This window comes from Chiloscyllium punctatum, chromosome X, assembly GCF_047496795.1.
Source record: "Chiloscyllium punctatum isolate Juve2018m chromosome X, sChiPun1.3, whole genome shotgun sequence".
Lineage (NCBI taxonomy): Eukaryota > Metazoa > Chordata > Chondrichthyes > Orectolobiformes > Hemiscylliidae > Chiloscyllium > Chiloscyllium punctatum.
In genome coordinates this window covers 30,019,608-30,042,878 of record NC_092791.1, presented here as the reverse complement: position 1 = coordinate 30,042,878, position 23,271 = coordinate 30,019,608, and the positions used below count along the sequence as shown (strand labels likewise).

The following is a 23,271-nucleotide window of genomic DNA, read 5'->3' as shown; positions in this document are numbered from 1 at the left end:
CAGCACCTCAGATACTGAAGCAGTCCATGTTCAAATGCAACAAGATTTCAACAATATCCAGACTTGAGCTGAAAAGTGGCAAGTAACATACATGCCACATAAATGCCAGGCAATGACCATCTGGAATTCCCTCCCTGAAGGCATTGTGGGTCAACCCACAGCTGGTGAACTGCAGCGGTTTAACAAGGCAGCTCACCCCCACCTTCTTAAGGGGCGACTAGGGACGGGGCAATAAAGGCTGGGCCCAGCCAGTGATGCCCATGACCCCTGAATAATTTTAAAAAAAGGTACTTGTACGCATCCTACTGTGTACAGGACTGCTGACCTCCGTTGCTCTGAGGGGCTCAAGAGAGAAAATGGCGGCCATGTTCCTGAGTGCTGAGTGTGACCCTCTTTGTGGAAGGTGTCCCTGGATATGTGTTGGAGGTCACCTGACTGGGCAGCTGTCTCAGCTCCAGGGCACAGGGTGATGAGCTGCTGAGCGACCAAAAGCCCATCTTCAAACAACTTCGGGTGTCTGAAGTTGTGGGGCTGTGAATACGATACCTCAGCCTGCTGATCGTAGTCAGGAATGCATGGACTGGGGAAGGGGGAAATGATGAACTGGCTTTATCGGAAAAAAAAAACCCCTCTTGTTAAAATTTCAGGAATATGCTTCATACAGTTCCATCAAGCTGACCATCCGTGCGAACATCAGCGTGAAGTCAAGCATCCGAAACCTGAGGGTGAAGGAAGCTGCTGCTGAGGTACAGACACCATTCCCAATTTCACCTTCAACACAATCTATTGCCATATTTTGGAATATTTCAAGGCAGGGCCACAGGGCTGTCTGACGCTATGCTAGGACAACAATCAATGAGGGATCTCATTGAATGGTGGAGGAAACTCGATGGGCTGAATGGCCTACTCCTGCTGCAATGTCTTATGGGAACATGTGCCACAGCATCGCCGCCAATAAGGCTTTCAAGGGTAGAAAGACAGATTGTCAGAAATTCATCTCCCTAGGCCACCAGCCATGAGCTTGGCGAGACATACTGAAAATGTCAACCGCAAGAAAAGGCCAATTTTAAGAAGTGAAGCCAGCTTTCCCCTCACTTCCCCTGCTTTTCAATGGGGAGCTAGGAAAGCTTTCTAAAGCTTCAGCAGCTCACTGATCGCCATCCTTCAGTTGTTGCCCCTCCTTCCTCACACCTTCACAAGTCCCCCACACCTTCCCCTCATCCCTCACCTCCTCCTCTTCCACTTTTGCCCCACCGTCAGAAATGCCCTTGTGGCGATAAGACGGTACTGCAGGTGTAAGGGCCTCCAGCTGCAGTGTCCTCCTGAGCTGGAGGACAAGAAATGGCAAAGGTGGCTGTTGTGATCAGTATCCGTGACCAGGTCGTCCTGCGGCGTTTCCAGAGACTGTTTTGGTGACCTAACATACCGAAGCAGAACATGGCGAGCTGGATTCTGATTCTGTGAGCATGGATTTACAATAACTGGTCCCCTCTTTAATCTCTCCAGTTTACCATACAAATATACCCAGAGAAGACGAGTGTGGGATATGTCGGAGCGCCCTGGTTGATTATACTCATTGCTGTCCTGGCAGGGATCCTAGTGTTGGCCCTTCTTGTGCTTCTCCTTTGGAAGGTAAGTGTGGATCTGATAGAAAAGATCACTCTTTAACTGCGGGGCTTTGATTTAAATCAATTCTGACCACTTTTGACTTTGTTGCTTTCCCTGTCGGGTTGAAACATATATAAAAATGTTTTGTTTTTGCAGTTACCTGCTTGACTTTGATGTACTGTTCCAACAAAATAAAACCACTGGTCTCATTTTACGTTTGGCACAATTATAAATGTCTGTCCCAAGCGCTGTGAATGAACTCAACCTGATGCTATTTTTGCTCAATTATACTGGGGTGTGGCAGCTGATTTTTGTGGTTCTATTGATCAATGTATTTCCATCTTTAGACACCATCAGATGAATTTTATTAGGTCGCACAGTGCTGAAATTGAATTCTTTCCACTGATCTTTCTCAGGTGTGAAAGATCGGTGGAAAGAGTGTTTGTTTTATTTGGTGAGGTACCAACCATGTTAACATTGCTGACCATCCCCAGTTACCCTGTGGAAGGGTGATCAAGCATAAAGCCTGGCATCAACTTACATAAGGCATCAACAAAGGCAGGATATGCACTGACATCTGGGATTCTCAATGGAACTCAATGTCTCACAGCAACAGCCTTGACATCGTCATACTCATGGAAGCATGGGACCGTAAGACGTGGAAGCAGGAGGTGGCCATTCAGCCCATTGAGTCGGCTCCATCCTTCAATGAGATCACAGCTGATATGACAGTCCTCAACTCCACTTCCCTACTGTTTTCCCATGACCCTCAATTCCCATACGGATTGAACATCTGTCTCTCCCAACCTTGAATATACTGAAGGGCTCAGTCATGGCACACTCTGCTGGATTAATACCTTATTGACAATGCCCCACACAACACCATCACCATCCCTGGGCATATCCTGTCCCGTTGGCACTGGGGGTGGCACCGTTGGATCCAGTCGGGAAGCTGTTGCCCTGGGAGTTCCCAACATTGACTCTGGACTTTAAATCTCTGCCCTCTACTTCTTGATCCTTCCACCACTGAGAACAGTTTCTCCCTGTCCCCTCCGTCCAGACCCCTTGTGATTTTGAATACCTCAATCCAATCTCCTCTTCACCTTCACAAAGACAAATCGCCCCAACTTCTTCAGACTACCGACGTAACTGAAACTCCCCGTCCTTGAGACCATTCTCTCGAATCCATGCTGTACCGTCTCTGGTGTATTCACATTCTGCCTAAAGTGTAGATACCCAAAACTAGTTGCAATACTCCAATCAAGTCCAACCCAGTGTTTTCTCCTGATTGATCGTAACTTCCTTGCGTTTAGTACTCTATCCCTGTTCTCCGAGTGGGGAGCTTGGCACCAAGAGAGCGCCAAGGTGAAACGTTTCACTTTGGTATTGTTGCCCAGTCTTTGACTTGCACGGCCTGGGGCATGAGACTGGTAAGTGTTTGGTTACAATTTGCTGTGACCTCGTGAAAAGTTTGGAAGTAAAGTCAACAAATCAGTTTGCTGAACGACAATCTTCAGTTTCACGTATTTAACATGCAGTCGCAATTCTTGAACAGTGAAGGGTTAAACTTCCTCGCTTCACTGCGTGGGAATTGCGAAACCATTCGTTGTCAGTGGAATTTTACACCGTCGAACGCACAGAGGGAACTTTCTCCAGAGAGTGGCGAAAATCTCTGTCAGTGGTTATGAAGGAGGGTGATGCTTGCAAAATGGACTGTAAGGGTCATCCTGTAGCGTGTCAAATAAGGGGCAAACTCAGTGGCTTAAGATGTTGGCATGGGTGCCTGCTGGGTTCAGAAATTCCTGCCAAACGCTTTACAGGATGGAGGGAACCGACTGTCAAATTGACGTAAGAATGCCAACATGCAGCAATAAATAATCTGCATTGTTGAAACCAGTAGAAAACATGGCCTCCCTCAGGCCTCTGACCTAAAGACAGTGCACCAAGAGGGGTTGCACTGATTTCTCATTCCTTCTGATTTCTCATTCCTTGGCTGCATTCCTGAACCCTGGCACACACCCACGACACCCCCCCCCCCCCCCAACCCCGATGCGGGTGCCACCTTCACCCGTCCCAACTTGCTTGACCTGTCGTAACGCTGGACAAACATTGCTTCCTTGTAGTGCGGTTTCTTCAAGAGAACGAACAAAGAATCTCAGTATGAAACTGAATATCACAGGGCTCATCTTCAAACCCAGCCTTCCGACCAGGAGAAACAGGCCACCGAAGCATAATGCTGGCATCTGCAGCGGTAATTGTAGCAACAGGCCTGTGCCCAGTCCAAAGCTGCTGTGGTAGTGCCAGTGGGATATAGTGTGTGTTTCTGCACGGGCACCGAGCACTTGGATGTTGGAGGTGTGTAAGGATTATCAATAAGTCTCAAGTATTGACGTAGATCTGGCGTTGTTCCTTATACTAAGCACATTTTGCAACCTCCCTTTGAAATGATGAACAAGCCAGTCACACTGAACAACTGGGTGAGTGTCAAACAGTTGACAACAAGTGAAGCTCATCCAGCCCACATTCCAATGAGACTCAAAGATGCTCCAACTCAGGTGGGGCCAGCTTGCTTCGGCCTGTAAAACTGCTGCTTGCAGCTCCTTTGAGTCTCTGCTTTGCTCCTTCGATCAACCTTGTGTTGGCTCACCAGACCTTGCCTCACTTTCCAGAGACCTCCTCAATTCAATGCTTGGTGCCACAAGGCTTTGAACTCAATGATATCAAGAGGGTTTTGGTTTTGGTGAGGGCTGGGGTTGGTGGCTATCTACCAAGTAAATCCAGAGCCCAAACCGATTCAATCATCCAGCCCAACGCTCTACGCCCTGAGGCGAGGCCTCAGTTGAAATATTCAATGTGACGTGCTCAGGGAATAATCCTTACACCACCTCTCCACCCTCCCATTTCCCCCTAGTTTCTATAATGATGGCAGGAATGGAATGGTTTGCACTGTGTGGTACCCACGCTCTTCAGTTCATTTCTGTGATGCTGTCCTTTTGCCCCTCACCTGAATGTGTGTGTGGTGTGTGCACAACAAGACTAGCATGAGATGCTCTGCATGCAGCACGTTTGATTTGAGTATTTTTATCCCTGTGGTATTAGACACTTGTCTTCCCAAATGCTTGTGCGTCTTTCACTTCCTTTGAAACAATTAGATCAGTTTGTCTGTCTCCCCTTTCCTGCTGGCCTTTCGGGTGTGGCGGCCATCTTGTTTCAGTTTGCATGAAGGAGGGTCACCGCAGCAACACTTCCTGTTTTGAGAATGATGAACACTGCCTCGGTTTCTGTCTGCCCTCCCTTGCTATCTTCCTCAGGTCTCCCTAGGTTGCTTTTGAGCTACAATCCTTGAACGTGCACCAGACTCTTAATCTCTGTGTAATGTCCTCCAGCTCAATTAGCGAGGGAACAGGCATGGACCATCCACCATGATGCACAATGTCATCCCAATAGGAGTTAGGGAGAAGAATGGCACTGTCCAAACTCTCTCAGAGAACGTGAACTCGGAGCAGATTTGGCATCTGGGGTGGGCTAGGAGTCTCAAGGAGACATAGAAACATAGAAACTAGGAGCAGGAGGAGGCCATTCAGCCCTTCGAGCCTGCACCACCATTCAATCTGATCATGGCTGAACATCCAACTCAGTCCCCTGTTCCCACTTTCTCTCCATAACCTTTGATCCTTTTAGCCCTAAGAACTATATTGAACTTCTTTGTGAGAAAAAAGATAGGCCAGTGAATAATGCCAGGATTTCCCAAAGTCCTTTCAAACCAATGAAATATAGTGACTTTATGAATGTAGGAAACAGGGCAGCCAATTTGGGCACTGCAGGACTGTGTTGGAATACACCCCACTTGCCTGGATGGGGGCAGCTCCAACAACACTCAAAGAAGCTCGACACCATCTAGGACAAAGCAACCTGCTCAGTTAGTACCACATCCCACAAGCATCCACTCCCTCCCCCACCGACGCTCAGTAGCAGCAGTGTGTACTATCTATAAGATGCGCTGCAGTAATTCACTGAAGATTCTCAGACAGCTCCTTCCAAACCCAGGCCCACTTCCATCTAGAAGGACAAGGGCAGCAGATACATGGGAACACCACCCCCTGCAAGTTCCCCTCCAAGCCACTTCCCATCCTGACTTGGAAATATATCAGCCTTCCTTCAGTGTCGCTGGGTCAAAATCCTGGAATTCCCTTCCCTAAGGGCATTGTGGGTCAACCCACAGCACATGGACTGCAGCGGTTCAAGAAGGCAGCTCACCCCCACCTTCTCAAGGGGGGCAACTAGGGACGGGGGCAATAAAAGCTGGGCCCAGCCAGTGACACCCACATCCCACAAGTGAAAAATAAACATCTGCTTTTACAATTGATTCAGATACAAATATTGGACCTGTGTGTTTTTCAGAATAGCACCACAGGATCTTTAACCACGCATGGAATGTGGCAAATGGGAATTTGATTTCGCCTCTTGCCTCAAAATAAAGTGTATCTTTTGACAGTGCAGCACTCCCTGAGCACCTCAGTGCTGTCAGTGGTAGAGCAGGCACGTATCCAAATCAGCAGAACAGACTTGAACCTACAATGTTGTGACTTCAAGGCAGAATGGCTACTGCTGAGCACCTTATCTGCTTTGTGTCGTCAAGAGTGAGTCAGTTGCTCTTGTCTCTCGAAAACATCGTTCCTGGTTCAGGTCCCTCTTCAGGGCTGGGGGAGGTTTAAGTGCAGGAGTGAAGAGGTGCCACACTATCAGCTTTGGGATAACTGTTACATGGAGGCCCCCATCTCCTTGCTTGGGTGGATATAAAAGATTATACAGCAGGGGGAGCTCTCCCTGAAGGCCTCAATCCGTCAATAAATATCCCAAAAAGGAGATGATCTGATCACTGTTACAGTCCATGGGAGCTTGCTGTGCGCAAGTCGGCTGCTACATTTCCTGCATGACAAGGGTTGTTGTGCCTTAAAAAAATGTTTAATTGGCGGCAGAGCACTTTGAGTTCTCTGGTGGTTGTAAAACAAGCTATATAAAAGCAACTCCGTCTCTGCTGTGGAAGAAGAAGCAGACTATCAAATAAAGAGCTCAGGAAAGGAGCTCCCTGGTCAGGAGCTGGCACTGGGGACAATGGGCCTGATCTGGTCAGGAGCTGGCACTGGGGACAATGGGCCTGATCTGGTCAGGAGATGGCACTGGGGACAATGGGCCTGATCTGGTCAGGAGATGGCACTGGGGACAATGGGCCTGATCTGGTCAGGAGCTGGCACTGGGGACAATGGGCCTGATCTGGTCAGGAGCTGGCACTGGGGACAATGGGCCTGATCTGGTCAGGAGATGGCACTGGGGACAATGGGCCTGATCTGGTCAGGAGCTGGCACTGGGGACAATGGGCCTGATCTGGTCAGGAGATGGCACTGGGGACAATGGGCCTGATCTGGTCAGGAGATGGCACTGGGGACAATGGGCCTGATCTGGTCAGGAGCTGGCACTAGGGACAATGGGCCTGATCTGGTCAGGAGCTGGCACTGGGGACAATGGGCCTGATCTGGTCAGGAGCTCAGACAAAATGGCTGTCAGAAAGAGATTGTAGCTCCCCTCATGACCTTACAGCTAAAAGAGGTCATATCAGACTTGCAACATGAACTCTGTTTCTCTCTCCACAGGCCTGCTGAGCTTCTCCAGCACATTCTGTTTCTGTTTTGGATATCCAGCATCTGCAGGATTTTACTTTTATATTGGCTGGAAGTCACGCCTGATGTTAATTAAAGCCACACATAGACAAGGCCGTGTGTTTGAGCCCTCGTTTGTGCTGAGCTTGCGAGAGGCGAGAGGCGCTGGTTACCAGCCAGTGATGGTGTGTGGAGATCAGCCACAGTCGAGGCTACAGACTCACCCAACTCTTCATTGGCCAGTTCTCACAGCTCGCTGTTTCCATGGAGATGATCCCCAAGAACAGGGACTTCCCATTCACGTTCCCATTCACCTACCCACCTGCCTCGAAACATTCAACACCTTATAATTAAATTAGATTACTTACAGTGTGGAAACAGGCCCTTCGGCCCAACAAGTCCACACCGCCCCGCCGAAGCGTAACCCACCCATTCCCTTACATTTACCCCTTACCTAACACTACGGGCAATTTAGCATGGCCAATTCACCAGACCTGCACATCTTTGGACTGTGGGAGGAAACCGGAGCACCCGGAGGAAACCCACGCAGACACGGGGAGGACGTGCAAACTCCACACAGTCAGTCGCCCAAGGCGGGAATTGAACCCGGGTCCCTGGCACTGTGAAGCGGCAGTGCTAACCACTGTGCCACCGTGCCTCACACGTGTATCTTCCAATGGCTGCTCAAGGAAAGTGGGACTTCTGCAGTGGCAGAATTTGCTATGAGTTTCCGCCTTTTGACTGGCGTCAGTTTAGGTGGGCACAGGACGAGATAAGGAGAAAGTGAGGACTGCAGATGCTGGAGATCAGAGCTGAGAGTGTGGCGCTGGAAAAGCGCAGCAGGTCAGGCAGCATCCAAGGGGCAGGAGAGTCGGCGTTGCAGGCCGGAGGCCTTCATCGGGATTCCTGATGAAGAGCTAATGCTCGAAATGTTGACTCTCCTGCCCCTCGGATACTGCCTGACCAACTGTGCTTTACCAGCACCACACTTTTTGACTCAGGATGATATAAGTCCTTTAGAAAACTCTGACCAGCCCCGGCATCCAAAGTGGGCCTTGCATTAGTTCCCATTGCAGGCTTAACCTGGTCAGGTGCTGGCATGGGGGACAATAGGCCTGATCTGGTCAGGAGCTGGCACTGGGGACAATGGGCCTGATCTGGTCAGGAGCTGGCACTGGGGACAATAGGCCTGATCTGGTCAGGAGCTGGCACTGGGGACAATGGGCCTGATCTGGTCAGGAGCTGGCACTGGGGACAATGGGCCTGATCTGGTCAGGAGATGGCACTGGGGACAATGGGCCTGATCTGGTCAGGAGATGGCACTGGGGACAATGGGCCTGATCTGGTCAGGAGCTGGCACTGGGGACAATGGGCCTGATCTGGTCAGGAGCTGGCACTGGGGACAATGGGCCTGATCTGGTCAGGAGCTGGCACTAGGGACAATGGGCCTCATCTGGTCAGGAGCTGGCACTGGGGGACAATGGGCCTGATCTGGTCAGGAGCTGGCACTGGGGACAATGGGCCTGATCTGGTCAGGAGCTGGCACTGGGGGACAATGGGCCTGATCTGGTCAGGAGCTGGCACTGGGGACAATGGGCCTGATCTGGTCAGGAGCTGGCACTAGGGACAATGGGCCTCATCTGGTCAGGAGCTGGCACTGGGGACAATGGGCCTCATCTGGTCAGGAGCTGGCACTGGGGGACAATGGGCCTGATCTGGTCAGGAGCTGGCATGGGGGACAATGAACTGGGACCTCCAGGCAATGCTGCCCTAGAACCTCAATGAATTCCAGCTCATTTCCCAATAAGCAGACTGCTCCAACAAAGAACTGGTGGCCTTAGTTGTGATCGCCCTAACCAGCTTGTGACTTCTCAAGAATATTTCACAACTGCCAAATGTATTTCAGAAAGAAGGAAAAAAGAAATGGAGTGTGCCCCAAATCAAACAAATGCCTCAGGAGGGAAACCCCTCCCTTCTTTACTGCTGCTGTAGCCCATGTGGCTAACGGGGCCCTGAGGCAGGATGGGAGGAAAGCATGCTGGGAAATTGTCGATGGGTTTGGTTCAGCTCGGCTTTGAGCTGCCCATAGTCAAACTCTAGGATGACACTCCATGTTTGGGACTGCAGCTGAGGAATGGCCTCTTCCACGCAGCGCTGGATAGTGCGGAGCTTCCTTTTAAAATTCCGTTCGGGAACATGGGCAGCATTTATTGCCCAGAGGGCAGTTAAGGGTCAACCCCATCGATGGATACATGTCAGTCAGATGAGTAGATTTCCTTCCTTAAAGGGTGATTAGTGAACCAGGTAGGGATTTTAACAGCAATCATTAGATTTGTAATTCCAGACTATTTATTTAATGCAAATTGCATGATCTGCTTGAGGTGAGATTTGAACCTGGATTCCCCTGTTATGATGATAGGCCTCCACCTCCCCTTAACTGCACCTATTCAAGGCGGGAGCTTGGGAGTGCTGCATCTGAAGCAATGTGTTGCATTATATGAAACCAAGAGCAGCCCGTGGCCCTGGTGTCGAGACTGGTTAGTAATGTACCACATTTCGGAGACAAAAATAAATGGTCTCTCTCTCTCTCTCTCTCTCTCTCTGTGTGGTTTGCAGTGTGGATTTTTTAAGCGTTCCCGTTACAATGACACCGTCCCACAATACCACGCCGTGCGGATTGGCAAAGAACAGCGACAGCTCCACATGGATGAGAAAAAGACGCGATATCAGAAGGAATGGATGACTCACTGGATTGACAGTGATGGCTACTCATGAACCTTATTTATTTTTGTATACTTTAATAATGCGGCCTAAAAAAAAACCCCCACCCCAAACATAAACCACGTATGTTTCTGATTATAGCAACAACCAGCTGCACTGAAAACGACCAAGGTGACGTTTTGAGACAGTGGGAGCTCCAAAATTTGCATCCGAACCCAAACCTGCCACTGGAGAACTTTCTGCTGCGATGTTTGCGTGCCCTTCAGACTTTGCTGGTGCCAGCGACTGAACCACTAACAGACTTGGTGTCATTTGTACGAGTCAGTTCCACAAATAATGAACCCCTCTCCCCACCCGCCAAACCACGCTCCCACTATCCTGCCTTGACTCTGGTATCTGTTGAAGGGATCAGATGATCAGTTGGGTTTCCAAGTGCAGTGTAATATTTCTGAGGGAAAGCAGGAATTTCAACCCTATTCCATTATCAAGCTGACAATAGAGTTTTCTTATTCTCAGCCAGCATATGTTTCACTCAAAAGGGGGTTCCCTGACAGATGCCCTGAGTTGATGGTTTCAGTCTTGATAACATGTAGAGCAAGCTGAGATCTGTTGGCTCATAAAACTAACTCAGTTCAGCGTGTGTCTGACTGTTCTGGTGCTGACTCCCTGAGGCACGTTGATGCTAACATGCTTGGGCAGCAGCCTGGAGCCTGAAGGGTTAATTCACAGATTAGGGCATTCAGAGGCCAGGGCAACATGTTGAAAATCAAGTGGCCGTCTGAAAGAAATAGTGAACATTTGGAAGGTGAGAACCTGCGTTTGACGGGGCACTCGCTACCTCATCACCCTGTGAATGGCTCGGTGGTGTTTCAGGCCTATGGGGGGGGGGGGGGGGGGGGATATTGCAGTTGGTTACTGCAGCAGCTAGGGGGAAGCACAGCAAGACTCCACAAACAGCAAGGACACAGACTGACACAAAAATGGGCATTCGGCCCAACTCCAATCGGTCAATGCCATTTCACTCACCCCAGCCCCGTTCATCTGATCCAATCAGCATCACTCTTTTCTCATCAGCCAGTTATAGAGTTGTTATTCCAGTGCTCAGTATCCATTAGCACCCTTTACAACCCCCTCTAACTCAATGTGGATTTAGTCCTCTCCCTCTCTATCTCCTTTTGCTGTTGTCACAGTGCCCCGAGGAGCTGAGTTTTTTTATAATGAGAAACATCGTTGGTAGTTTTTTAAAAAAAGCATCCAGAGGTATGTGGTAGCATTTCTAGGTAGAGGGGAAAACAAAGCTGGTGGGATTTGAACCCAGGACACCTAGTCTTTGAACTAAGGACGCTACCACCACACCACTCCCAATTCATTTGTGCTTCTGATCCAGTTCATTATAGGGTGAGTTGATTGAACTGTCCCTGCCCACTGCAGGAATGGGAACAGGTTTCCAACAGTGAGTACCAATTCTCCCACTGTATTCAAAGGTTTGCACAAGTTGACACCACTACATTTCTGTACACTGCCTTCCTAAACCTGGGGTAGGCCAGTGGATGGATGGAGTCGCCTTCTATTATCATCTTCCAACGGTCTACGGTTTTGACAGGCAAATATGTCTCCATTTCCATCACAGCAAAAGCACTTTGTTCTGTTATGTTCTGAGGTGAGAATGTGAGCGCAGACTTTGCTCAGTAGAACCCAGGTCTGAGACATGAAAGAGAAACCTTCTTACAGGAGGAAGTGCTTTCAAACGTACTCTTTACCAATTCAACCAAAGTGTCTGGGACTTGTTTCAAGATTCAGCCTCGGTAGCCTTGTCCCCATTGATTTGCATCTGACACTTGTGTCACATTAAACTGCCTATCACAAGTATAATCACCTGGACAATCTTGCAGAACACTTCAGGGAACTAGATGGGCTTTTGGGTGAAGAGGTCCATGAGGAGATACAAAATATCTTGAGTCCGTCCTCTCCCGCCTAACCGTTCCCTCTCCTCCCAGTAAGTGAGGTCACCTCGAGACAAGCACATTTCTCAGTCCGTTAGCAGCTAATATGAGAGTAAAGATGATGCACTGATGTTATGGTCTCTCTCTCTTTCTCTGTTTTTGCTTTCTCCTCTCTGCCATGATCCCTATTTTCTCTTTCTCTCCCACATTTCTCTAACCTCCATTCAGCCACCCAGATCAGGAAGGCATTCTGTGAGCAAGTTTGGGCTAAAGTTGCGTATTTGACTGCGACAGGATATATTGAGGCTACACTTCAAAGATTATAACTAATAGTGGAACAGTATAGAGTGAAGGACTGCGTGAGTTCATGATACTGTATAGGATTAAACTACTGGTTTTCAGGAGTGTAAGGAAAAATAAAGGAACCTTATTAATAATTGCTTGGCAAGACAGAACTTAAACATTGTTCAAAGGAGACATGGAGTTGAATCTTTTTGTACTCATTGGACTTGAAATGCAAGAAGTCAACTTTTAAAAAGGCAATCTTTGGTTGGGTTTTTTTACATGTCAGCCCTGATAAGGGCAAGACAAAAAGATTCAATTTCATGTCTCCTTTTAACAATCTTACTCAGCTTGTCATCAAAGGTAAATGAATGATTTGAGGGGTTGAACAACGAATTATTCTTAAAAGACCATTAGCCAGACTTGGAAATCAACCTCAATGTTTGGTAAAACTAATGATAGTAGTCTTGATTTCATTCTTTTCAAGGGTGCGTAGTGTAAAATTGCTGTTGCCAACTCACTCCAGTTCCTGACTCACTTCATAAACAGGATGGTACAGCCTGTGGCCTACTGACTCATCCATGTTGACAGCCTCCCTCCACACATGGTTGTTTCAGTGTTTCCCCCATTGCTGACTCCTGTGTCAGCATGTGCCCATGTAATCAAAACCTCTTTCTTTTTTGTTGAAGTCCTTTGGGTAACAGCTGTTCTGCAGCATAAACTCAAAATGGCCACTCTCAGGACCTGACTGATGACTCTAAGCATCGAAAACACATCATCAAACAGGCTGGTAACTGCCCACTTTCAGTACTTCAATGACATTGGCATCTCCTAGGTGACACTACAGGCCCATTATATATTGCCAGACAACTTACTGACAGAACGCTATGGGGCTAAGGCCAGTTGTTTGGCCTGTCGGTACAGATGCAACACAAGAGTGTGGAGATCAGTGATGCTAACAGTGAATCCTAATCCATTACTTCTTTTTAAGAAGAAAGTCACTTTTATCAGAGACTAAAACTGAACGTAATGAAGGCCACCACACAAACTAGATGGTTTAGTCAAGGTCAGAGTTCCCTTCTGATGAATGTGAATTGAGGTATTAGGATTCAGTTATATCTTCATTACCAGAAGACCACAGCGTTTCAAGTATATTCAAAAACAGGAATGCTCGAAAATACAGCAGGTACGAAAAAGGAAGATGTACTTTGAGGTTTCAGTTGAGGCTCTCGGTCAACATTCTATTCTGAGACCCTTCTTTCTCTGTCAGACCTGCAGTGATGTCCACTGTTTGCTTTCTGTGTTTTGGAGTTGCTGTTTCTCTCTCCATCTCTTCCCCTCAGTGTAATGAAGGGATTCACAGCCTTTGCAGTACATGTGCAAATGACACCAAGCTTCCACTTGTCCAACTCTGAAGTGAACCATGAAGTGAGGCTATAGGTTAAGGAAGTGTCCACAATCTGCTTTGTCACCAAGTGTCTAACCACGCTCCAAAAATTCCTTTGAAATGGGCAGTGATTGAAATCTGGTCAATGTTAAAATAACCCTTCCCCTCCCCCTATGGGTTGTATGAACATTGAGGCTGGAGGGAAATCCAGTTGGAGTGACTGCCTCTTCAAATCGAATCAATCCAGTCTTAACTGGACACCAAGCCAGAAAAGGTTTCACTGTGGTAATCAGAAACATACAGTTATGGCTCCTGTTACAGAGATACAGCATTCTGTTTGCTTCTCTCGCCCCTGAATGAATCTGTGCACTTGAATGTCTCAGCACATCGAGGACGTTTCGGAAGCGTATTCCGAAACAGGCTGATGAACAGGACTAGGCTCTCAGTTGTTACTTTTAATTTGGCACCTTCAAAGTTTTTTTTAAAAAAATATATGCTTCAAACGTCCACTTTGATGTTACCTCACAGCTGTGCCCACATTATTACACAAGTCCATCGTTTCCACATATTTTTCTACAAACCTATTCACAGATATGATTGCACACCTCTGGAGTAGGTGGGACTTGAACCCAAGGCCTCCAGGTAGGGACACTACCACTACACCGCAAGAGCCCTTGTTGCTCAAGCACGCAATCTTTTGGTTGAGAGTCAGATGCTCTATTCTTGCGCCACGAAACCATGAGAACCTCATTTCTGTAATGGCCAATTATTTTGGAGACAAAGTCTTGCAGAGTCAGGATGCTTTTGGGCGGCTGACAGTTGCAGTAATTGGCTTGCACTGTGTCAGGTCTTGGTGTTGGGCAGGCGGGTAGAGAAATTCAGAGAGCCTTCCTGCCCCAGACATTGTACAGAGGTGCCACATCTGGTGCCCGTATCCTTAGAGTGCCGCGTGACGCCATGTTCATTGAAAGCTAAAATCTGGTTGACATTACTGTTTGCTGGTCTCGTCGCTTGGGACCTGTTTCACGAGTATAGACACTGAATTCATGTCTACTGAATTTTTAAGGAATGATCTACCTTCAGCAGCAACAATTACTGTTAGTAACCTTTAGTGTATGGTACTGTACAGTGTTAAATTAAATCGGTGCATCAGTTGCAAGGTGTGCATTATCTATTGGAGATTGAAGTCTCTTTGGTCTGCCATGGTTATCAATTGACAGATGAGGACCAATTAGTGCAACTGTATCAAATTGGACAGGAACACTCCTTTTCACTGACATGTAAATCTGCAAAATGACAGTCTTTGTGCATTTGTACAGTACTATTTAAATATGGGAGAGGGGGACAAACCTATCAGTGCTGAGAGTCTGAGAGTCCAGAATAAGGGGACACAGTTTAAAATAAGGGCTCTCCCATTTAAGACAGAGCAGTGGAATTTTATGTTCTCAGAAGGTCATCAATCTGTGGAAGTTCTCTCCCCAAGGAGCACTGGAGGCTGGGGCATTAGATATTTAGAAGACAGAGGTCGATTCCTGGGCTAACAAGGTATAGCAGGTCAGTGGCATTGTGACCACAGTCAGTTCAGCCATGCTCCTATTGAACAACAGAGCAGGCTCAAGGGGCTCAATGGGCTCAATGCTCTTCTTGTACGTCAGTCTTTGGTCTTGCCTTTAGCTCTGTCCAGGCAATACATCATTCCACAACATTGCCCTCAGGCCTATGCCAACCTAAGGTTGCCAGCTGTTGGACTTGACACTGGACAGTCCCGTCGTATAGGGGTTCAGTGGGCACTGCTCAAACATAAAACAGGACACCAGAGGATCTGTTTGTTTCTGTCATTGCTTTGTTGACTTCTGGCACCCACCAAGGCAGTAATTAGATTCGATTCCCTACAGTGTGGAAACAGGCCCTTTGGCCCAACAAGTCCACACTGACCCTCCAAAGAGCAACCCACCCAGACCCATTTCCCTCTGACTAATGCACCTAACACTACGGGCAATTTAGCATGGCCAATTCACCCTGACTTGCACATTTTTGGACTGTGGGAGGAAACCGGAGCACCCACACAGACACTGGGAGAATGTGCAAACTCCACACAGACAGTCACCTGAGGCTGGAACCGAACCTGGGACCCTGGTGATGTGAGGCAGCAGTGCTAACCACTGAGCCACCATGCCGCCCTTAATTACTAATGCTTTCAATGAAATGCAGCCCTGGCCGACAGCACCCGTTTTGAATGGAGGTTTGTGAAAAGGGGAGCCTGTTGAAGTACTCTCTTTGTGTTACTTCCCTCCTGCAGGTCAGGAGGCTTCTGCTAGGTACTCCAGCTGACGGGATGCATGAGGACTGGCTGTTAGCAATCCCCCCCCTCCCAACTTCGATTTCTTATCTCTTGAGGTTACACTCCAGTGTCTCTCCAGAACACAGGAGTTGGGGAAGGGGTGGATTTCTGGGCACTGTATAAACAGGTACGAGCTCTTCCCAGTCCTGGGGAGAGTTTGCACAATTCCAAAAATATAGCCCTTTGGTGAGAATGTGCGATGTTATGTCGTTAACGCCAAGATGATTAAACGCATGTCTCTGAGTTGATTGGAGGAGAATGCAGTATCAGGTCAGGTTCAGTGCTAAGCTGAAGCGAACCAAACTGCCCTTTCAGCACAGTGTCAAAGGAAAGCCAAGTTCCTCATTTCCAATCGCACCTTAAAGGCTCTCACTGCTTGAACCATCGAGAGTGAAACCTGCCTCAGTGTTCACCCCCTTATACTACAGTTTTGGTTCGTTCACAGGATATTGTATGCTTTGCAGCTGATCAGTATTTTGCCATGCCTTCGATCAGCTCAAAGGTACAGATCCCTTGCTCGTACCCCCCCCCCCCCCCCCCAATTCCAGTTGAAACTCTTTGGAGGTTTTCACGCTTGGCTTGTGCGCCAAAAGAGTCACTTGTTCAGACAAAGAAGCAAGTGTCTACAGACAAGCCACACTTCCATTGAAGGCAGTGCCTGCTGTTTGACTTGATGGAGCGGGTTGGCTTCTTTCGGGGCTGTGGGGTGGGAGTGGGATCTGACCCCTTTATAAAGGAGCTCACAACTGCTTGAGTCTCAAATCCCTTTGGCTGTGGAGGGTGACTGTTTTCACTTCCTGATTGCATCTGCTTTTATCTTCTCTGAGTTGGAGCACCCTGTGTTTCAGATCGACACTGGTTTGTTCGGCCTGCCCCAGAGTTCTGGAAATCTAGACAAAGATGTCGTTATGTTTATCACCAAAGTCTAATACCCTGCTCCAGGTTCTCTCACGTTGCATCTCTTACCAGCGTTCCTCCCTCTGCTTTTATCTCCTGGGTCCTTAGTCAACAAATCATAAATAGACGAGTTGTTAGCAACAACTTTTTCATTTAGAAGCAGTTTTCTCATATCAAGTTATCTCACTGGCTAGTTGCTCATGGCCAGCTTTGCTGTCCCCGTCCTGGAGCTAACAGTTACAGATCCTAATTAGAATCAACATTTCAGATTCACTGGTGGGTTGCTCAAATCCACACTTCCTTTGAGCGCAGGGTCATATCAGCAGTACGTAGAAACACAGAAGCAGGAATTGGCCATGCAACTCTTGGAGCCTGTTCCCCCATTCAATATGATCATGGCTGATCATCCAACTCAGTCCCTGTTCCCGCTTTCTCTCCCATCCCCTTTCATCCCTTTAACCCTTAGAGTTAGATTTCCAAGGGGACTTGGATCACTAAATGTACCCTTTAATGATTACGTGGCTATTCAAATAATTTGAGACTTGCTTCGGCCCTTTCTAAAAGTGCAGGTGGATGCTGCCAGATTAAGGACTTTGAGATGGAAAGTACCTCAGGTGAACTGAGACAGCTGCACCTTCTGTGCAACATTTTGAAGATTCTTACACTTGAATGATTCATCCAGGGAGCTTTGTACCCACTCATCACACCACACCGAGGAGGGACTTCGTGTTAGAAACTGGTGGGAGATGGGTGACTCTTGGAGTCCACAAGCCCAGGATCGATCTGCTTTGTGGGAATTATGCAGGAACCTGGCCCTTCTGCAATGTCTTGAAAAAGTGTCTCAGTGTGGTTACAGATTCAAAACTGCAGCTATCTCTTCAATCCTGGGGAAGTATAGATACCAATAGGAATAGACAATCAAGGGTCGCAAATGACTGGCAAGGGGTAGATTTGTACAAGATACCAGCAAAGCTGGATAGAGGGGGAAGGTGAGATAAACCTTGAAGTAGTATTCAGCTGGGATTAGTAAAGTCTGCAGGTTGTAATTCTGTATGGTTGAGGTCCTGGGTAAGATTGAGTTAGAATTGGGGATAATTGGATGAATCTTGATCTCTGAGTCATGAGGAGAAAGATAACCTCTGAAGGGTATCAAACCGCGTAACCTATGGCCTAAAGGGAGAGCCAGTGTTTCATACACAAATGAATTTACAATAACAATGATTTCAAATTGTTCCCCTTGTGTCTTATCAAGAGATGTACATTGCCCCTGGATTAACAACCCTAGCTATAACTTGTCCGACACATTGACAAAGCCATGAAGGATGCCTGTGATAATCTTGTTTGGAATGGATTTGATACTGAACTCAGTGAGACAGTAGTTTGGCCTCTGGCTGTGACTTGCCTGCATTAATATAGAGAAGTCTTTACAGGGCACATTGGTGACATAAAGTGTTAAAAAAAAAACACCTGACATAAAATTCTTACTTCTGTATTGCACCTCCATCGTTTGATCTCCTGACACAATCTGTTACAATCGGTGAACAGCAAATATCTGTTAACTGTTTCGCCCTGGAATTTTGTGCCTTATTCAGCCCCTTTCAATCCTTTACATTTTTTTGTACACTTGGCATCCAATGTGTTGAAATAGAGTCATTCTTCTCCTAATTATTGGTATTCATCACCCTCTCTTGTGCCTAGTGATTGACCAGTTTCGATAATTTAATCTGATTTCTTCCTCCAACCCTTGCACAGTACATCACTTGAGTTCGAAAGAGCAGATCCAATAGGCACAGCCATCCGCCATTGCTGCTCCTCGGTCTAAGATTTGATACCACCAGACAGCTGACTTGGTGACAGGTCTGACCTTCTCAACATGGCCCTTGGTATATTATGGTGCTATAATTCCTGAGCTGCAGTTCTGCATGCTTCAGATTGATGATCACACTGTGGGAGGGGTACGTTTGGTGATTAATTCGCAAGACAAAATTGATGAAGAGTTATGAGGGAAGGAGGGGTGAAAGAAATCCCAGCACATTTTTATTAAAGCATCCACAATCCTCCAAACATCAATGATGACTGATCAAATGGTTAGCCGGAATACCTTCCCTTATCATACCTCCCTCAGTAATGACCTGAACCATAAACCTTAATCAAGGCAGCGGGGGGGGGGGGGGGGATAGATAATGTCATGCGATTGTGGATTTGCACTGGTCAGTCACTAGTCATGACCACTCACCAGAACATTTTGACATCCAACGACAACGCACCCACGTTTCCAGATACAATAATCGTGTGATAATACAGCTCAGCTGAGATAATCAGTGTTCCTTTTTAAGAAAAACAATGTATGTGGTTGTAAATAAATCTATATTTGAGTGTGGTTGCTTTGTATGTTTTGTTAACAAATCTCTTCTCTTCATTGAATGTTTGTCAAACTGTTTACTTATTTAATGTCCAATTCTTGGAAATAATAAAAAAAAAGGAAAGGTTCAGGATCTCAATCTTCGGTGTTTTCAGTGTTTCTGTCTGAGTCTTCTCAGCATTCACGAGGGGTGATCCATGACCCTCGGGGGGTAGAGGATCCCAGATATTTACCACCCTTTACCTGAAGAAATCTCTCGTCATCTCAGTCCCAAATAATCAACCCCTTCCCCTTAGACTGTGCCACACCTCTGGCAGTCAGGGGGAAACAATCTTTGGGTATCTATTCTGTCAGGATCCTTCAGAATCATGCCTGTTTTAGTGAGATTCCCTGTCATTCTTCCTAACTCCAGAGAATATCCCCACCCCCTCCCCAGTTTACTCAGCCTCCTATTGTCGACCTCATCCCTGGGACCTTTGGACTGTGTCCAATGTATCTTTCCTTAAATCCAGCCCAAAATGGCACCCAGTATTCCAGGTGTGGTCTCACCAAAGCTTTTCCATTGTAACCGGACTCCATTATTCCTGTGATCTAATTCCCTGCAATAAAGGCCAATGTGTCACGTGCCTTCCTAATTACTCACTGTACCTGCTTCCTAACTTTCTGTGTAGCTTCTGTGAGTTACACCCAAGTCTCTCTGAACATCAACATTTACATGTTTCATGCCTTTTAAAAAGTATTCTGCTCTTCCATTCTTAGGACCAAACTATATAGCCTCACACTTGTCCACATTATACTCCACCTGTCCCCTTACTGTCTGCTCACTTTAACCCCATCTCTCTCTTTGCAAATTCTCTATGAACTCTTCACAGTGAGTTTAGTATTGCCAGTGAGCCCTTATTTCCTGTCTCTTTGTCTGTCATTAATATAGATTGTGAATAATTGAAGCCCCAGCACTGATCTTGCATCACACTACGAGTCACAGTCTGCCAATATGGAAATGAATGCTTTAACCCTACTCTCTGCTTTCTATCTGTTAACCAATCCTCTGTCCATGCTAAGATATTACCCACACTTAGTGAGTACTTATCTGGTTTATTCATTTTTTTATTGTGGCACCTTATTGAATGACTTTTGGAAGCACCAATCTATACAATGTATGAACAGAAATTATTACTTGAAGTTAAGTATATCATTGCCCAGAGTGGGAGGTTATTAAATGAAACAGTTACATTATCAGACTTATGTCCACAGAACCATATTTTTGGGGGTTGGGTCTTTTTGCTTGCTTGGACAATGTGTCACTCAGTTTTCAACCCTACATCTGATTAAGAAGATTAAGCTGTGCGATTTCACCATCCATTGCACAGTTTAAGTCCCACTTAAGGAAAACTGGACCACAGAAAGTGCTGGTGGATACTTCACTCACAGAACTTGCCACTCCATTTGGAATGATATTGGCTGCCTTTCCTCTGCCATGGACGAGCAGATCCTCTAGAGGGCGTACAAAGTTAAAACTCACACAACAACCAGGTTATATAGCACTATAAGCTGGTATTGTGTGGATTTTAAACTTTGTACACCCCAGTCCAACACCGGCATCTCCAAATCACCTCTAGAGGGCGAAATTCTCTGCTTGTCACTAGCATAGGATACAGTAAAGCACCAGAGAGTTTGGAATGTTTTCTCTAGCTGACAAGGGAGTGTTTGCCTCTGAGTATAAATGCTGTGCTGTTGGGTCTAGTTATAGTTAGTAACATCCAGAATTAGTCAAAAAGTGAAACCTGTACACATTTGTTTTCCTTAGCAAGGCCGATGTTACGAAGATCATGGTGTTGGAATTCAGGGTACAGGGAGTCAAGTCATCTTTTATCTCCTTTTGCCAAACTCTGAAATCTTTCCAAGTGATAATCCTTTATGGTGACGGTGGTTACATTTTTATTCATTACCAATGAGACTTGGCACATCGAATGCTTGAACACTCAGATTAAAATGCAGCAGTGTTCACATTACACACTGGGCTCAATCAATCCATGGTTGTGCCACTCAACATGGCATGTACACCTCTGCCAACCTGTCCTCCTGTGAGGCACTTCTGTCTGCAGGGTGCCCCCCCCCCCGCCTCCTTCTGCTGTGCCCGCTCCCCTCCCCTTGGGATCCTTACACAGACTGATTCAACCTGATCATCTTCTTTTAAACTTGTGCTTTCATGAAAAAGGGAGTGTTGCTGGTCAGGACAATGTTTGTGGCTCACCTCTAATTGCCCCTTGAAATGAGTGTCTTTCTCAGCCATTCCAGAGGGCAGCGAAGAGTCAACCCCCTTGCTGTGGGTCAGGAGTCACATGTAGGCCAAACCAGGTAAGCTTAGATTAGATTAGAATTCCTACAGTGTGGAAACACTTTGGCCCAACAAGTCCAGACCAACCCTCCGAAGGGTAACCCACCCAGACCCATTTCCCTCTGACTAATGCACCTAGCATGATGGGCAATTTAGCCTGGCCAATTCACCTGACCTGCACATCTTTGGACTGTGGGAGGAAGCCAGAGCAAACCCACACAGACACGGGGAGAATGTGCAAACTCCACACAGTCGCCCGAGGCTGGAATCGAACCTGGGTCCCTGGTGCTGTGAGGCAGCAGTGCTAACCACTGAGCCACCGTGCATCCTGCAGTCGTCAATTTGATTTTCTTAGCAAGAATATGATCATGACAGGAATTTAAAGAGGCACATGGATAAAATTAAATATGAATGCACTGCCAATCGCAATATTTAATTTAGTGTTTGTTTATTAGCAAGAAAAATTCATTTGGAGGTTCCCCAGGATTCTGACACTTGCCTGCATTGGAGCTTATGTGTCTATTAATACACGGACTGAAAGAACATATACACAGTGTCTCAAATCAACAAAATAGGTGATGGCTATTCACTGGTTCATCTAGCAGGACAATAGCCTGACCAATCAGAGTTAACATGCCCGGTTAAAAATTTAAAGTTTAAACAAAGCCTGACTGCTAACTGTCACTCATCATCAATCTGTGCATTCTGCATTGGCAACACCAGAAACAATCAGAGTCTGCTTGCCAACCAGTCAATACTCTCCCTCCCATGCGGTATACATTTTGCTTTTTCCCCCTTGAATTGATATTCTTGTGAATTGTCCTGATGAGTGCAAGACAAAAACTTCGAAAAAAAGTGCCTTTTTTCAGCAATACTCAAGATTATGCCTGATTTGGTTAGGCGGCAAGGAATTTCCTGATTCAATTTCGTCCCAGATAGAGGGAAACTAACCACAGTTGAGATTTCCACAAATTTCTCTGCAGCTTTCACCCCTTCCAACCCCACCAAATAAATGAATGTTTTGTTAGTTATGAAGATGTGTTTATTTTTCATGTTAATTTGATATCAACCGATTTCAAAGAATGAACTTCAAACAGACAAGTCAGTTTCAATTGAAATCACACCTTACCAAATCCAAGATGTTCGAAACCAGTCATTGCCTCAGACACTTTGACTACCATGAAGGTGTTGATCACTGCCATCTTAGCTTATCTCTATTGAGGAATGAGCTATAATTGCCTGAGCATTAAAAAAATTCATTGCCTTAGCTATATGAAGATGGCTGAGAGAAATCCGACAGCTATAACTGAATTAATTTGGTTAGATTAGATTAGATTATTGACAGTGTGGAAACAGGCCCTTCGGGCAGCATGGGGACACAGTGGTTAGCACTGCTGCCTCACAGTACTAGTAGACCCGGGTTCAATTCCCGCCTCAGGCAACAGTCTGTGTGGAGTTTGCACATTCTCCCAGTGTCTGCGTGGGCACCCTCCAGGTGCTCCGGTTTCCTCCCATAGTCCAAAAATGTGCAGGTTAGGTGAATTGGCCATTCTAAATTGCCCGTAGTGTTAGGTGAAGGGGTAAATGTAGGGGAATGGGTCTGGGTGGGTTGCTGTTCGGAGGGTCGGTGTGGACTTGTTGGGCCGAAGGGCCTGTTTCCACATTGTAAATAATCTAATTGAGCCCTATTGGATTCGAAATGTTAACTCTGGTTCTCAATCCATCGATACCACCA

At 46.7% G+C, this 23,271-nt stretch overlaps 1 protein-coding gene across 4 annotated transcripts in view; it reads left to right on the top strand.

Annotated features, from left to right (window-relative positions):
- Positions 1-10,878, top strand: part of LOC140471242 (integrin alpha-7-like) — a 196,750-nt gene extending 185,872 nt beyond the window's left edge. For 3 of the 4 annotated variants that reach the window (XM_072567199.1, XM_072567200.1, XM_072567202.1), the window contains exons 23-25: positions 648-746; positions 1,507-1,632; positions 9,882-10,878. In XM_072567199.1, coding sequence (XP_072423300.1) covers positions 648-746; positions 1,507-1,632; positions 9,882-10,040 — 384 coding nt within the window. In that variant the 3' untranslated portion in view covers positions 10,041-10,878. Of the gene's footprint in view, positions 1-647; positions 747-1,506; positions 1,633-3,731; positions 3,860-9,881 lie in introns of all 4 variants that reach the window. The other variant, XM_072567201.1, reaches the window with a different exon arrangement.
- The last annotated feature ends 12,393 nt before the right edge of the window (positions 10,879-23,271 follow it).